This window comes from Meles meles, chromosome 17, assembly GCF_922984935.1.
Source record: "Meles meles chromosome 17, mMelMel3.1 paternal haplotype, whole genome shotgun sequence".
NCBI lineage: Eukaryota > Metazoa > Chordata > Mammalia > Carnivora > Mustelidae > Meles > Meles meles.
In genome coordinates this window covers 46,981,377-46,997,996 of record NC_060082.1, presented here as the reverse complement: position 1 = coordinate 46,997,996, position 16,620 = coordinate 46,981,377, and the positions used below count along the sequence as shown (strand labels likewise).

Below are 16,620 nucleotides of genomic sequence, written 5' to 3'. Positions count from 1 at the left end.
AGATTTTTATGTGAATATAGGTTATTTTTCTAGGATACATACCCAAGAGTACAATGCTAGATTGTATCATGTAGGAGGTAAAATAATTGTCTTCCAAAGATTTCCATGCCCTACTCTCTAGAACATGTGAATATGTTGCCTTTCATGGTACAAGGGACTTTGTATATGTGAAAAAAATTTTTGGATCTTGAGGGAAGGAGATTTTCCTGGATTTGGATTATCTTCATGGGCCCAAAGTAATAAAAAGGGTCCTTATGGGAGAGAGGCAAGAGGATCAGAATCAGAGGTATTAGAAGATGCTACCCTGTGAGCTTTGAAGGTAAAGAAATGGACCGTAAGCCAAGTAATGCAGGTAGCCTCTAGAAACTAGAAAAGGCAAAAGACAGATTCTCCCCTAGAGCTTCCAGAAGAAACACAGCCCTACTGACACATTGATTTTAACTCGTAAGATCTATTTCTTACTTCTGAACCTCCAGGACTGTAGACAATAAATTTGTGTTGTTTGAAGCCATTAAGTTTGTTGTAATTTGTCATAGCATCAATAAAAACTAATGTACATGGTAAGAGAATTTTTAGTTTTAGAAGAAACTGCTGAACTATTTCTCCAGAGTGGATATCTCTGTCTTCTAAGATCTTACTCTTCTTTTAAGAATCACCACATATTGGGGCACCTGGGTGGCTCAGTGGGTTAAGCCTCTGCCTTCGGCTCAGGTCATGATCTCAGAGTCCTGGGATCGAGCCCCGCATTGGGCTCTCTGCTCAGAGGGGAGCCTGCTTCCCCTCCTCTCTCTCTGCCTCCTTGTGATCTCTGTCTGTCAAATAAATAAATAAAATTTAAAAATAAATAAATAAAACAAATTTTAAAAAATCACCACATATTCTTCTTCTTTCATGAGGCTTATTCTTGTTCACTTGTTGAATATTTTGTAATGCCTTTTAAGTACTACTGTTCTGAGACCAGTGAATAATGCAAACAAGATCCTTGCTTTCATAGGCATGAAATTCTACTGAGGGGACACAGATAAAAAATAAACATACAAATCAAGGTAATAACAGAAATAAATGCCATAAAGAAGATGAAAGAGCTTTCGTAGTTGGCATTAGTTTATGTGGTTGGAGAAGGCCTGAGAGGGAAAATTTGAGCCAAGCTTTGGCTGTCGAAAAGGACCCAGCGGTGTGGAAATCTGAAGAAGGATCATTTGAAACAGGGGCAACAGCTTGAGAACCCCTGCTGGTGAGCAAATCAGAAGAAAGCAGATGTGGCTGGAGCACAGTGAGCAAGGGCAGGAAATTATGGTAAATGAGGTCAGATAGGCAGGGGACTGATCACTGAGACACACTATGACAGGATAAGGAGTTTAGGTTTGTCCATTGCGTAATAGGACGCCATCAGAAAATTTCAAACAGGAGAGGAACATTATCTCAGGTATGGTTGAAAATGACCACTGTCATCATAATAAGGAGAATGGTTTGGAATGAGGCAAGAACAGAAGGAAAGCCAATTGAGAGATAATTGCATCAACTAGGTTGGTAGTAGTAGAGAAAAGTGTCAGGTGCAAAATTTGTTTGTGGGTTATGATCAACAAGATTGCTGTGTGATTGACTATGGGCATGAAGAAAAGAGGGGATTCTGCTTGAGAACAAGGAGATGGTGGTGTCCTTAACTTTGGATGATTATTATTTCGGGTATGTGGTGTGAAGTGGGCAAAGTTGGTAAAATAAACCATTTAAGTTTTTGCATTTGAGTGGGTAAGTTGCCAATGAGATTGTTCTGGTTAAATAAGTTTGGGAGTGATAATGTTTCAATTTATGAGCTTGGATGGGATTCACCTGGAAGACGGCAGAGAAAGAGGGGGATGAAGACACTTCAATTTATAGATACAATGGAGGATGAAGAGATTTTTTTTTTTTTAAATCTGAGTAATAGCACTGCATGAAGGCAAAAAGCAGGAGAGTTTCAAACCAAGAACCAAGAAAAAAAAATCTTTCAGTAGAGAAACTGTAGACATTTGTGCTGAATGCTACTAAGAAGTCAAATAAACAGATTAGGAGGATGGCTGAAACAAACTTGTGCCAGTTAAGTATAATGTAGGGAGAGTAGACAAGGAATGAAGGCACGATTGTAAAGAGATGAGATAAATGGGGTAATGAAAAGTAAAGAGGTCAATGAATCAGTAGACTCAATGAAACCAGAGTTACATGTTAAAATGTTGGTACTAAGGTGAAAAAGAAGGTAAGTCAAGAAGATGCTTGAAATCAACATTTTGGTAATAGTATAGCAACTGATGATAAAAACAAGGTATGTATATAGTCATAGGAAACACGGAAGAAGCCATCACAGGAATGAAAACCAAGGAGGGGAAAAGCCACAAGGGTGTTAAATAGGTTGTCCTGGTAGACAGGGCTATTACCAAAATATCAGCATTAGGAGTACAGTGCAAGCCCCTGAGCCACGTACCAATGGTTTGCCCAGTTCTTTGAACTTAAAATTTTGTACTTCCTTAGCCACTTATCTTATTCTTTGCCTTCTGTATGCTTGTTCTATTTTTTTTCTTTCTTCCAGATTAGCCAATGAAAACAAGAAAACAATGTGCTATTTCCTATAGCACAAAGCACACATTTTCCAATAGAGTGTTGCAGTGAACAAAGGACAGCTTCTTCCTCTAGGAAAACTTTCTATGACTGAGGGAAGAACTATTTCATTCATTACGTCAGGTCCAGAGCAGATAGGACAGAAGACAAGGGTATACATATAGTGCTTTAGAGAAATCATACATCATAGGACAAAGATATATGGAAACAGTCAAAATTTATTTTAGAAGAGATTTTTTCCATTCTTAAATAGTATAAAAATAAACAGGCATTTGTTTCGACACTTACATAAGTTAATTTAAATACACATTTGTCTGAAACACCAAACCGTTCATATATTCCAAATTCCCAGGTTCAGTTAGCAGGATGATGTTAATGTAAGTTTTTTTTTTTCTTTAAATTAGTGAAGTCAAAAGTTTTTTATATAAGCCCTTCTAATATTGACTATTTCTTTCTTAACTATAAAGTTTTTAAACATAAAATCTTAAAAAATTCCCCTGAGTTATTTCCTTTAATGAAATTTCATTTTCTTAATCTACCTAAAAGACATGTTTTTTCACTTATTTACAAATACTGATGTTATCTGTAATCAGTGCTTGATTTAAAAATATTAAAACCAAAAAAATATTAAAATCCATAGTGCCCTGCACATGTCCCCTCAATAAGTTATAGCTGAATGAATTAATGAAGGATCCATAGGTCCTTCAAAAATGTGTAAGAGGTAAGTCTTACAGTATATCCAGGCTAATGAGACACAGTGGTCTCTGTGGGCTGGTATATAGATAAATTTTCTATGTATCAATTCCAACTTTCCATATTTCAATATACCAGAGTTGGGTTTCTGAAAATTTATTTAAAAATCTTAATAATTTATCTTATAGTTTACATATTAATTCAGAGTTAATCTCAAAGATATACTGATTCTCACACAATGCAAAAGAAAAAAAAATCAATGATTGCAGCTTAAACCTAGTTTATAATAATGTCCTAACAAAACATAAATAATAATACTCAATAAATTAAGTAGTATACAGTACCAGCAAATGTCAGTTGACAATGAGATGTGGAAAAGAAACATCTTCCCAGAAACTATTCAGGATTTGTTTGGTTTTGCTTTTAAATAGGAAAGGACATTCATTAGAACAGAAATACAACTTTCTTCTATCAACAACCCCCTACAGTTCTTTGTAAGGCAGTAGTCTCATTGTAGGCTTCTTCTGCTACACAGAGTTTGAAATGATAAAGTTCTCTGCCTTTCATGTAAAATGCCTCTATGTAGAGGCCTTTAAGGGCTCTGTGGTTTTTTTTTTTTTTTCATTCCTCTTAAGAGGAGCTCAATTACTAGTAGTCCTGAGTTGAGGTTTTCTGAAAACTTCTGAAAGTTCAGATAAGAAAGTACAGAGTCCAAAGAAAGCTGAACTCAGATCTTTAAAACCAAGAAAACAAAAAGTAAACTGATCAGAAGAGAGTTTCTCCCAGCACAGTGGCTAACAGAAGAAAAGAAACAGTGTGCAGGTAGTTGCTTCTAATGCTTCCTGGAAGATACACTAGAAATCCCGACAGTGCGGAAAAACACTTGCAGCATTTTGCCATCTTGGAACAGAGTTTACATGTCCGAACACCTTTGCTTTTGTTCTTATTATAAATAATACAAACTGAAATTCAAGTAAAAGGATGTCAAACTCATTTACAAAACAATGACAACTGTTTTCCCCTTTAACCTGAAGACATCTTTAAAGTAGTGACATGAAAATTTCACAAGTATGACCCCTTTCTCCTTAACAGATGTTAAGTAACATAAGGAGTTTAACATAAATATTAAATAATTAAGTTAAAAGAAATCATTCATATAAATAAATAAATATGATTAACAGGCTTCTACAGTTCGGTGGACCGTTCTTTTAGCAGGACTGTGGGATTGATGTCATCTAGTCCGGAGTGTGAAGAGCTTGCGTTAATGGTGACTGTTTTGGTGAGCTGGGGGTCTTGAACACTGAATGCAGTAAAAGGACAGCCCTTCACGTTATTGCAGATGAGAGACTGAATGGAGGCCGTGTTGATGATTTTAAAGCCTACTTCTCCACCAAAAGTACTAGGCTTCCAGTAGTCAGGCGAACAGATGGGATTACCCATAAGTCCTTTCAAGGAGAATGGTGCTCCCATTTCTACCATGGTCTCACCAAAGATGGCATCTGGACGAGGCTTTTCTACCAGGAGGGCTGGATACAGCTCCATGGCATCAATATCGCCATAAAGGGCCTCTAACCCCGCAGCCATTTCCTTCTCTCCTGTGAAGGTGACAAAGACAGATATACAACCAATGTAAAAAACTTTACCAAAGAATAAAGCTTTAACCCTTGACTCAATTCCTTTCAACTTCTCTGTTGTTTCCATTTCACCCTTGATTCTTCAAAAAACTCTTTCTCACCTGTAAGTTCTTCGAAAGACGCGTAGGGCTTCAGCCGAAAGCGCTTGCGGTACTCATTCAGAGACTGGTACTTCATCTGTCTGCTCTGGTCAATTGAGGCCTTTGCTACTTGTTGTACTGCCGCTGGAACATTCCTACCACCAGCAACCTGTGGAAAATAAATCGTAGAACACCATTTTTAGGCATCTTGATGATGATTTCTACTTTAAAAGCACTCATTCCCTGGGTGGAGTACACAGGACTGACGTTCCCAGCCCAAGATCTAATTATCCACCGTTAGAAAGATTTATCTCTATAATCTACAGATTATTTAGATATTTTTAAGCCATGACTATATCGCTATTTGATAGCCATAGACTAAGTTTAGACTTTTTTATGCTTAGACTTTTCAAAAAAATGGTAGACTTCTGTTTTCAAGAGAAATGACTAGCAAAATATTACTCCTTCAGTAAGTTTAAGAGAAAAATCATTTTGATGGTGGAAATTCTAGTGACTGAGTAGTCCTTTGTTTTGTTTTTCAGTAACAAGGCTTACCCTGCCAGCGATTTGCCTGCTGAATGATTCCACAAACTGGGTAAGCCCATGTTCCAGCAGTATAGAGTTGTTGTAGACAAACTGTTGGAAGTTGTACTCCTGGTCATCAATCTGCAAGGTGTCAGGCAGAAGGGGATGCCAGTGGTAGAGCGTGTTAAACTCAGCAGCAATACGGTTTTGGTACTGGAATTGTTGGTTGAAAAGCAACTCTGGGTCAAACTTCAGCTTGAAGTGGTAGCCACTCAAGTGCTGTACATAGTCTTCAATCACAATCTTAATGGTTTCTCCTATTTACACAAAATAAAGACATTTAGAGCAATAATTCTCTGATTGCCAACTTTCACGCAACTGAAATGGAATTTTGTGAATCCGCTATTCTCTCACTTCTATTTTGTCCTCTAAACTATCAACACAAAAGGTATTTATATTACTAATATTTATAATTCAAGGATTGAATTAATAGGGAGCATGTGATTTTACATTCACCATGTTCTCCCAGAATTAGTTAAAACATATCAAAGGTAGCAAGTTCGTTTTCTCTGCGGAGGAGAGTTGCATTTAAATTATTTTTCCTCTTGCTTACCTATCAATATGAGCCTGGTCGTCTGGAACAGACGCTCATCATCCCACTCTGGATGCTCCTGTTTCAGCACATCACACACTCTGTTATGTTCCCGCAGCCAGATTGTGGCATACATCATCAGACCAGGCACCAGCCCAAAGACTTCCTGGCCCACAGCAAACCGCAGGTGTTCAGGAACATGGGGTGGGTAGATCATCTCCACCTGAGTATCTTTGACTGTGGGAGGATACACCTCTCCATCGATTACCTAAAGAACAAGGGTAACAAAAATATTACATTTTAATCAGTAGAAGTTTCTAAATACAGCTAAGTCACGAGTCATAACTAATTCTTAATATTCAAATAGAACGAACCTGATACTTCATTTTTCCATCCTTGAAAAGGCGCAATTTATGTTGTCTATCCAAAGTTTCCCCATAAACATGGCTTAAGTCCACCTAGAAGAGATGGAAAAATTTTGATTTGTTGTTGCTGAAGTTTGTAAAGTGTCTATAATATAATTTATCATTAAATAATTTGATAAAACACTTTTTTTCTCAAAGTCAAAAAATACTAAATTTGTTTATCCACTGATACTACAAACCTATGTCTCTTGTGTTGAAAGGTATTTAGTATCTCATATGGAGTTTTAAGTATGTTATATGCTTCACTATAGCTATATGGCATTTCTTTTAATAAGCATCAAAAAATGTATTACTGATCTAAAATTCTTACTGTCAAATTGAAACTGTCACTGAACTCCAAGGGATAAGAATGCTGCAAAAATCTCATATAATATTTAAGCATCATAATCAGAGTACAAATATGTTTTAAGACACCACTTTTTGCAGTGCTGATATTTTAAACTAAAAATATAAGAGTCAAATTACAAATATTATGCCTATATGCATGTGTGTGTGCATGTGTATTTTTACCAAACCAGTGAATCAAAAATGGAAATTCCATTAAGGTTTTTATAGACAGAGCATTTAAGAAGAGGGTAAATTCGGTGTAGCAAAAATACACACACACAGCACTTAGTTATTTTTGCTATAATTTCGCTTTAACTCTGTCTTACCCCATGGCCCAGTCCTTTGGTGAAGCCTGGCCCTCGTTTATGATCTGTCTTGAAAAACTGATGGGTGAAGTGCTGGGCAAAGAATGCAAACATCATGTTTGTGCCCTGGGGATCAGGAATGAATTTTCTTCTTAGAAGAAATTTTTCCACAATCTCTTTAGAATCAGGAAGCTCTTTCTTGCCTGAAAAATGAGAAAGCTAAGATAAGAATTCATTAACAAATTCAAGGAAGCATCTCTTTCCTAAGGGGCCTCCCTCACCTACAGGAGAAAAGAATTACAAACTAAATCGAAGTTCTAAGATATGGGGAAACACATTCTTACCGAATTAATTTTACCCATGTTGTTTAACTAGTATTAATTTGGTTTTAATGAAACAATTTGAAAACAGTAAAGACATTAAACCACAATGTCCATTCACTTTCATGAATAGTTGACAGAGATACACTTTAAGAAAAAAATCTCCAAGATAGCCTTAAACGAGCAAACAATATGCTTTTATTAACAAATAAATGATAGTTCAGGGCTGAATTTTCTAGGGAACAATCCAATCCCTACTGCAATGGATACATCTCTGACTGCCTCCCGACACTTACCTTTCACACCCATGGGTGTTGGGCAGTCATCGGCCACAGGGGGAAGAGCTCTGGTATAGTAGGAGAGATTAGAAAAGGCTTCCCAGCTTTTATAGCCATAATCCACATTGTAAGTTGGTGGGCTCTCAATCAAATGTGACCTGGCTGAAATTTAAGGAAAAAAATTTGTTTTATTTGTGCCCACATCAATGTTCCTTTTTATTGTAAAAGTGGCAGGAAAGACTGACTTTAATTCCAACAAAGACAAGCTACTGTAGAACAGTTACACTGAAGTCTAACTGCCACTTGTACTTAAAAAAAAAAAAAATCAGGAAGAATGATTCATTAAAATGTATCTTTAATGAAATATATATACTTTTACATAAAACATGATCTAGCCATCTTGATTTTTCAAATAATCATCCACCTACCGCTTAAGAGGCCTATGAAGGAATGTTTGGGCAAGACACATGCTTTAGTAATAATTTTCTTGCTGACCCAAATCCAGATTAACCAGATTATTTTACTAGGTGCAATCCTGTGGTCCATGACATTGAATAAACTGGACCACACTTCCTTCATGGATTGGCAGGAGCAGTGAATTTATAAGAGGTGTACAAGATTTAAGTAGAATTCTGATTGTGAGACAGAACTTTCCAAACTGAATGGGACTGCGATGTATTTTGAGCCACTAAGACGGGAGGCAAACTAAAAAGGTCTATTTAAAGTTATTTTGACAAGGTTGAAAACAGATTTCAGGATCAGGCTCAATAATCAAGTTTTATAAAGAACATTTTTCTTTGAGGAAACTGAAAACCTTAAGAGACTTGTACTTACATGTCAACACGTATCTCATAATTACATTTCGCAGGAAGGGAATGTTATTGACAATGTTCCAGACTCCCTTGAAGTGGGTAAGTATGTAGTGCACTGTATTCGGAGTGGGTTTCAGGAATAATTTTACTCTTGTCAGAAATTCAGCTGCAAAAAGAGGAAAAAAAAAAAAAGGAAGATTAGCAGGAGCCATTTTAAGATACTAGAGTGTAAAGTGATAATTGCATGTATCCCCAGTCCAAATAAGGGCACCCAAGGGCACACTTACGTGTTGAACAGTTTTCACCATAGAATCCTGTTCGAGAGCAGTCACACATATACTGGTCAAATCCTATGCTCATACATACACCTTGGTTTTGACATGGGTTGGAACAGCAAGGATTCGCTACAATAAAAGTAAGGACAGTAAGTTATTCTTTACTTTCTTAATCTTGATATACACATTTAATTGTTTTACATAGTATGGGTCAACTTTACATAAATAAATTCAAGAAAAATACAGGTAATCATTGGAAAACAATTTTTTTAACCCAATGGTTATTAGGTTAAATTACCATTAGGTTATTAGGTTATTAGGTTAAATATTAGGTAAATTATTAGGTGGCACCTAATAATTTATAAAGGAAATACCAACTTTGTATTCTAAATAAGAGTAACAATATTCAACCAGGGAAGTGATGTTGCCAAGTTTTTTCTTTAGAAACTTTTTAGATGTTCAAATTAGCATTTTTGAAGAGCTCAAAGAAGTAATATTTTTGTAACTAAAGTGGACGTATCTAGTACATTAATCAAATTTAGGGGAAATTTCAGTGTAAAAACAGCTTATTGTTAAAATATTTTGCTTATCTTAAAAAAAAAAAAAAAAACCCAAACCAAAACAAAACAAAAACCTGGGCTTTCCTGAGTTAGGAAAGCACTAAATAGAGTATTTAAAACAATGGCTCCCAATCCCGAACAGTAGGCACCCCACACAAACATTTCACATATATTACTGATCGATCCTGTCTTATCATGACAATCTGCAAATTAGTATCACTGTCCCTATTTAGCAGATGAGAAAAGTAGCGCACACCGCTTAAGTAGCCGGCTCAGGCTGATCAGAGCTGGTGGCAAAGCTGGGGTGTCCACCCAGTTCTTTTGGACTCTAATGGTCCAAACTCTGTACCCAAGTCAAACATCGTCTCCTCTCCCGGACTCTTCAAAGTACCGGGAGGATCCGGGAGGTCAGCGGAACCTTAGCGGGAATTACCGAACCGAGGAGTCCCCGCTGCGGGGCGCCAGGTACCCACCTGCACCGCTGAGCGCCAGGGCGGCGCAGAGCAGCAGGGCGCGGGCAAGCATCGCGGCAGCGACGGCGGCGGGCGGAGCGCGGGCGGGCGGAGGCGTTGCCGTAATTGTGCTCCCGGCTGCAGAGCTGGAGCAGGCGCTGTGCGAAGTCACCAGCGAAATCCTGACACTCGCTGCAAGTTGTTTGACAACTGGAAGCTAACGGAGAGAACCTTCCTTTTATGCGTAAAAACTAAGCCCACGTGACGGCATGACTGTTTCTTTCCGCCTTTTTAGAACTCTAACCCCCCCCACAACTCTCCCCCCTCCCCCTGTCTATTTAAATAATTGCGTAAGAAGGCAGGATTTTTTACCCACGCAAATGAGAAAATCGGAAACCTGGGAAGCTGCCCTCGGCTTCCCCAAGGCGGGTGCAAAACGAGTAGCCTCCCTCACTCCCCCACCCCCAGCCCCGCTGCGATCTGGTTCTCCTCCCCCAGTTCCTCAGCTCCAGAGTGCAATTTGCTCCAGATTCCCTTTCTCCCAGTCTTTTGACCCGGAATTTTAGAGAGCCGGTGCCTCAGCGGATCCCACTGCGGGAGCGAGAATATAATGCTTCCTCTCCGGGAATCCGAGCGGCCGGAGGTCCCAGAGCGCAGGGAATCTCCCTGCGCGGCCCTCCCCGTGTCTCATCCCCAGGTCTTAGGGGGCCGAGGAGTCACAGTCTGGACAGACTGGGCCAAAAAAGACTGTTCTACACGTCATGTATTTCAAACGTCATGATTTCAGTGACGACCCATAACCTAGAGCATATAGAGTACATACATACATTACGCTTTTTTTATTTGGCCGAATGAACTATAAGAGCTATCGTCAGTTTACATTATCTGTAAATGTGAATTCCTCTCCACAATTTGCTGCTTAGCAGTTATCCTGTAAACAGTCCATCTGAGCTTGAGCAATCACCACTATAACGTTTCCGCTGCTCTGATAACAAGATCCAGATCTGCCGGGATGCTAATGTCCAAAACATCAGCTTTAATGCATTTCCATCTCTGCTGTGCGGGTTTTCACCGCTTTGGTCACCAGCCCTTCACAGGAGATACATGAAAAAGAAACTAGGTTTTTAAAGTTTGTTTCTTTAAGTCATTTCTGCCCACTTTTCCAAGATGATGAATTGACAATGTATCCAAGTACAACACTGCATTTACTTTTCAGTTGTCTGGGCTTATTAGTGCAAATTTTCTATTCTCGTTTTGGAACACAGTTTTGATGAGGGATTGAGTGGAATGGATGGAAAAGGTGGATGAGTATGACAATTTTGAATTTTATCATCTTTTGCCTTTATTTAATATCTTTTTGTGGTGTGAGTGTGAAATAGAAAAGAAAGGGAAGAAAGAAGAGAAAGGAAGGAAAGAAAGAAAAGAAAGAGAAAGCAAGAAAGTTAAGTTAGTTACCAGAATCAAAGTGGAGAATAAAATGTTCAAAGCCATACTTCTTAGCACTAATGGAAAAAACAGCATAAAACCTGAGGTAACACTATACCAGATGTCTCAATCTGTAGAAGTCTTTTCTTTTTCTTTTTTTTAAAGATTTTATTTATTTATTGGACAGACAGATATCACAAGTAGTCAGAGATGCGGGAATAGAGAGGAAGGGAACCAGGCTTCCTGCTGAGCAGAGAGCCCAATGCAGGGCTTGATCCCAGGACCCTGGGATTCATGACCTGAGCTGAAGGCAGAGGCTTTAACCCACTGAGCCACCCAGGCATCCCTCAATCTGTAGAAGTCTTAAAAGAGAAAAGAAACTTACTTGAATTTCTTTTTCCTTATCATTTTGGTTAAGGTATTTATCTGATTTTACATGAGACATAAATGACTAAAATTCCATCTCATCCAAGAAGCCTTTCTCCTCTAGTCATATTTAATCATTCAATTTATGACACTCCCATTTATTGTACTAAATCTTACATGGACTTTTAACTAAGAGCATAATTTTTTAAAGAGGTTAGGTGGTATCTACTAAAATTTTAAAGTGATATTTAGGACCACACATTTGAGCTTTTTTTAGATTGTCACCTAAGATTCTATACTCTGACTCTGGTACTGCACTCAAATTTTACACTGTAATCCTGAATTCATGTTGAAGTCATTATCGTCCAATATCTGCATTATGAGATCTTAATTGTATACTTACTGTGTATCATTTCTTGTTCAAAGACAGACTGAATTCAAAGGTGAAGACAAAACAGTGTGTAGAGATAATTGCATTTATACTACTTGGAATGTAAAGACATTGAACTCTCTTTCACAGTGAAAATTCAATGAAAAAAAAAATCTATTTGGTTAAACTACTTGGTTGGACCTGTAATTTCAATGACATGGTAGAGTAGAGAGACTTCCATGTACTTATGCAGTCAGAAAGGAGTTCAAAGAGAAAATGACTTTAAGGTTGGACACAGTTTAGAAAGGAAGTCCAAATATAGACTTGAGGAAAAACCATTATGGTATGATTTATTACATAATTTTGACAAGTCTGAGACCATGAAATAGAATGGAAAGTACATTTGGGGATGCTGGTTATGAGGGGCTATTAAATGTCCCAAACCAAATCCAAAGGGCTAAACCTGTTTTATGTGGACAAGTGCTCTGATTATTGTGCCTTGAAATATCACACCATAAAAAATAAGATTTTGATTATGTAAAATGATAGCTCTTACTTTCGTATACATTTAGTGTTTCTGTGTATATTTTAGACAGATATATATATCTATGGTACAGATTTTTTTAAATTAGTCTCTAAAATGTGTTGGGAAATTCTCTCATGGAAGAAAAATAAGCAAGTATTTAAAAAATCTGCCACAGCATTCTGTTGAGTTTTACTGCCCCCTTCTGCTGCTTGAATTTCTATCAACTTATTTTTCTTTATGATGCTGTGAAGACTGATAGGTAGGTTTTGTGTCTGATGTTATAATGTTCAGAAAAGTCTACATGTGCAGTGCTCATTTTAGATTTGACTCATGAATATACTGAAAAGGAATGAAATAGTAATTGAAGTGACAAGCCATTGATATGAGTTAAAAGAAAATAGAAAATAAAGACTTTTAATATGCCCCCAATTCCAAATGAGCTAACATTTTTAAAAAGATTTTATTTTTTCATTAGAAAGAGAGCCTGAAAATTAACAAGTCAGGAAATGACAGATGCTGGCCAGGATGCGGAGAAAGGGGAACCCTCCTCCACTGTTGGTGGGAATGCAAGCTGGTGCAACCACTCTGGAAAACAGCATGGAGGTTCCTCAAAATGTTGAAAATAGAACTACCCTATGATCCAGCAATTGCACTACTGGGTATTTACCCTAAAGATACAAACATAGTGATCCGAAGGGGCACGTGTACCCGAATGTTTATAGCAGCAATGTCTACAATAGCCAAACTATGGAAAGAACCTAGATGTCCATCAACATATGAATGGATAAAGAAGAGGTGGTATATATACACAATGGAATACTATGCAGCCATCAAAAGAAATGAAATCTTGCCATTTGCGACGACGTGGATGGAACTAGAGGGCATCATGCTTAGTGAAATAAGTCAATCAGAGAAAGACAACTATCATATGATTTCCCTGATATGAGGACATGGAGAAGCAACATGGGGGGTTAGGGGGATAGGAGAAGAATAAATGAAACAAGATGGGATTGGGAGGGAGACAAACCATAAATGACTCTTAATCTCACAAAACAAACTGGGGGTTGTGGGGGGGAGGTGGGGTTGGGAGAGGGGGAGGGGGTTATGGACATTGGGGAGGGTATGTGCTATCATGAGTGCTGTGAAGTGTGTAAACCTGGCGATTCACAGACCTGTACCCCTGGGGATAAAAATACATTATATGTTTATAAAAAAAAAAAAATTGGAAGGGGAGGCGAACCATAAGAGACTATGGACTCTGAAAAATAACCTGAGGGTTTTGAAGGGTCAGGGGTGGGAGGTTGGGGGAACAGGTGGTGGGTAATAGGGAGGGCACGTTTTGCATGGAGCACTGGGTGTTGTGCAACAAACAATGAATACTGTTATGCTGAAAAAATAAAAATAAATAAATAAATTAATTAATTAATTAAAAAAAAAAAAAGAAAGAGAGCCTGAGGGGAGGGGACAGAGGGACAGGGAGAAGCAGATTCTGGACTGAGTAAGGAGCCAGCTATGTAGGGGTCTAGATCCCAGGACCCTAGGATCATGACCTGAGCCAAAGGCAGATGCTTAACTGACTGAACCATCCAGGCACACCCAAAATGAGCTAAAATTTTTGAGAGAGACATTTCTTATTGTTGAGCAGGTTTCCACCAATCAGACATGCAAGAATGCTCTGATCCATTGTCTTAGGCATGGAGTCTCTTCCCATTTCCCTCCCTTTACTTTGGTTGATTTAGTGATTCATTCAGAGGGAGTGGAAATTACCCCACATCTTCTCATTCGTGGCACGCTGGCTAGAAGTATTTTGCCATCCTGCACCAAGGTTATTCTTAAGAGATATTTTAGCAAAGTTATGCCACAGGCTATATCTGTGGACAGAAATGCTACTTACAAAAGCCCTCTATTTTAGTCTTTTAGTAGTAAATTCCGGTTGTGCACCCATTCCCGAGGCTGTATAAGATGGAAGTTTCAAGACTCTAAAGCATATTTAATTGAAAAAAAATTCTTATCACATAAACCAATGAAGAAATATCATATAATATCAATTTTTGAGTTTTATTAAAGAAAAAAAGTTGGTCTCCCTTATTTTTGTCAAATAACTCAAGTCCCTGATAGCTTTCTTTTTCTTCATTTTCCATGGTTGCGTAGAATAAATACTCAGACGAGCCAAGGTAGATGGAACACAGTTCTTGTGTTAGAGTAAGAAATCTCAAAAGGGACTAAGGAAGTGCAGGGGAGTGTGAGCAGGGTGAACACAGGGAGCACAGTGAGAACACAGTCACCAATTAAATATCGGTATTAGGACTTCCAGTCTCTGTTCCACCACATTAAGGAGCTTGAAAATTGCTACTTCATCCTAACAACATATCAAAACACAAATAAGCTGAAAGCTCAGTACTCTTCTTCCATCTCTTAAGGTAGTGAAGTGACAGGATAAAATGTTGTTCCCAAAATTTAAGAGATAGGCCATACAGAGAAGCCCAGTTTAGCAGAGCAGAAACTCATTGGCAGAAACCTCCATGGAAACCAGTACCAAGATTGGAAAACTCAAGATGTAAGTGACAAATTCTGGGAACTCGATGTGGATAAGTCTGAGAGTTAAAAACTCCAGGGGAATGGACTCATGCTTTTGCGTTTCACTTCCTGAAGCTCTACCAGTTTCTCACAGTGAATATCAGAAGAGAAAAGAAAAAGAAAGAAAGAAAGAAAGAAAGAACTTGAAACCCCTTGAGAGATTGATAGGGAAAGGGGAAAAGTAACCATTTTGATATATGCCAGAGCATTCTGTCCTTTTCAATAAGGCCATTCAAGAGAAACTATTTCACCAGAGCCAGAGCCTCAACAATTGGGATTGTATCAGAGCAAAACTAACCTGGGGGAAAGGAAATACCCACCTTCAGCTGCCTCCAGCCTTCCACCCATCCAGTTACTCAACTCCAGCCCTCAGGCCATCCGTCCCACCTAAGAGTTGAGATTGGGGGCCTGAAAAGCCCTTGTGACATTCACAAACGAAGGGCATAGTTTCATTAAAAGACTGAGTCTTAATCATAGGACTGTGGAACTCTTCTCACCTCACACCTCACAACCACATTGCTGAGGTCCTATTTTCTAGGGTTCCTTTCACCCCTAAGCCATGTCTAGCTCTCAACAAAAAATTATGAGGCATGCTGAAAGGCAAAAAACACAGTTTGAAGAGACAGAACAAGCATCTGAACTAGACTCAGATATAACAGAGATGTTGGGAGTAACAAATTAAAACAAACTAGATGAACATGCAAAGGTTGATCATGGGGGGGGTGAGTAGATAATATGCAGAAACAGACAATATAAGCAGAGAGAAAGAAATTCCAAGAAAGAGTCAAAAGAAATGCTAGAGATCAAGAAACAGTGCAACAGAAATGAAGAATGCCTTTGATGGGCTTATTAGTAGGCTGGACATGGCTGAGCAAAGAATCTCTGACCTTGAGGAGTCTTAAAAATCAACAATAAGAAAACAACCAGTTCAAAATATAGGTAAAAGACCTGAACAGATTCCTCACCAAAGAAGATATTCAGATGGCAAATAAACATGTGAGAGGATATTCCACATCATGTACTATCAGAGAAATGCAAATCAAAGCAACAATGGGATTACCCATACACATGTATTAGAATGGCTAAAATCTAGAATCCTGACAACACCAAATGCTGACAAGAATCTGGAGCCACAGGAACTCTCATACATTGCTGCTGGAAATGCAAAATGGTACAGCCACTTTGGAAGACAGTTTGACAGTTTCTTATGAAGCTGAACATACCCTTACCATATGATCCAGCAATCATACTCCTTGGTATTTGCCAAATTGAACAAAAAACTTAGGTCCACCCAAAAACTATATGCAGATGTTTATGGCACCTTTACTCATAATTGCCAAAACTTGGAAGTAATTAAGATATCCTTCAGTAATTGGCTGGTACTTCCAGACCACAGAATATTATTCACTGCTAAAAAGAGGTAAGTTATCAAACCATGAGAAGACATGGAGAAAACCTAAATGCATGTTACATTAAAGAAGCTGAT

At 38.2% G+C, this 16,620-nt stretch overlaps 1 protein-coding gene across 1 annotated transcript; it reads right to left on the bottom strand.

Moving 5' to 3' along the window:
• Positions 1 to 2,830: 2,830 nt before the first annotated feature.
• On the bottom strand, positions 2,831 to 10,063 carry PTGS2 (prostaglandin-endoperoxide synthase 2). The gene is made up of 10 exons (XM_045982051.1): positions 9,892 to 10,063; positions 8,871 to 8,987; positions 8,606 to 8,749; positions 7,790 to 7,933; positions 7,195 to 7,376; positions 6,491 to 6,574; positions 6,138 to 6,384; positions 5,555 to 5,841; positions 5,021 to 5,168; positions 2,831 to 4,880 (listed from the first exon to the last, which is right to left on the bottom strand). Exons 1-10 carry the CDS (start codon positions 9,941 to 9,943, stop codon positions 4,471 to 4,473), a joined length of 1,815 nt encoding a protein of 604 aa, XP_045838007.1. The 5' UTR covers positions 9,944 to 10,063; the 3' UTR covers positions 2,831 to 4,470.
• Positions 10,064 to 16,620: the final 6,557 nt, after the last annotated feature.

Coding starts and splice junctions, on each gene's coding strand:
- PTGS2 (XM_045982051.1), bottom strand. CDS start 9,943: ATGCTTGCCCGCGCCCTGCTGCTCTGCGCCGCCCTGGCGCTCAGCGGT. Junction 6,385..6,490: donor ATGGAAAAATGAAGTATCAG/GTTCGTTCTATT, acceptor CTTGTTCTTTAG/GTAATCGATGGAGAGGTGTA. Junction 5,842..6,137: donor GACCAGGCTCATATTGATAG/GTAAGCAAGAGG, acceptor TTGTGTAAATAG/GAGAAACCATTAAGATTGTG.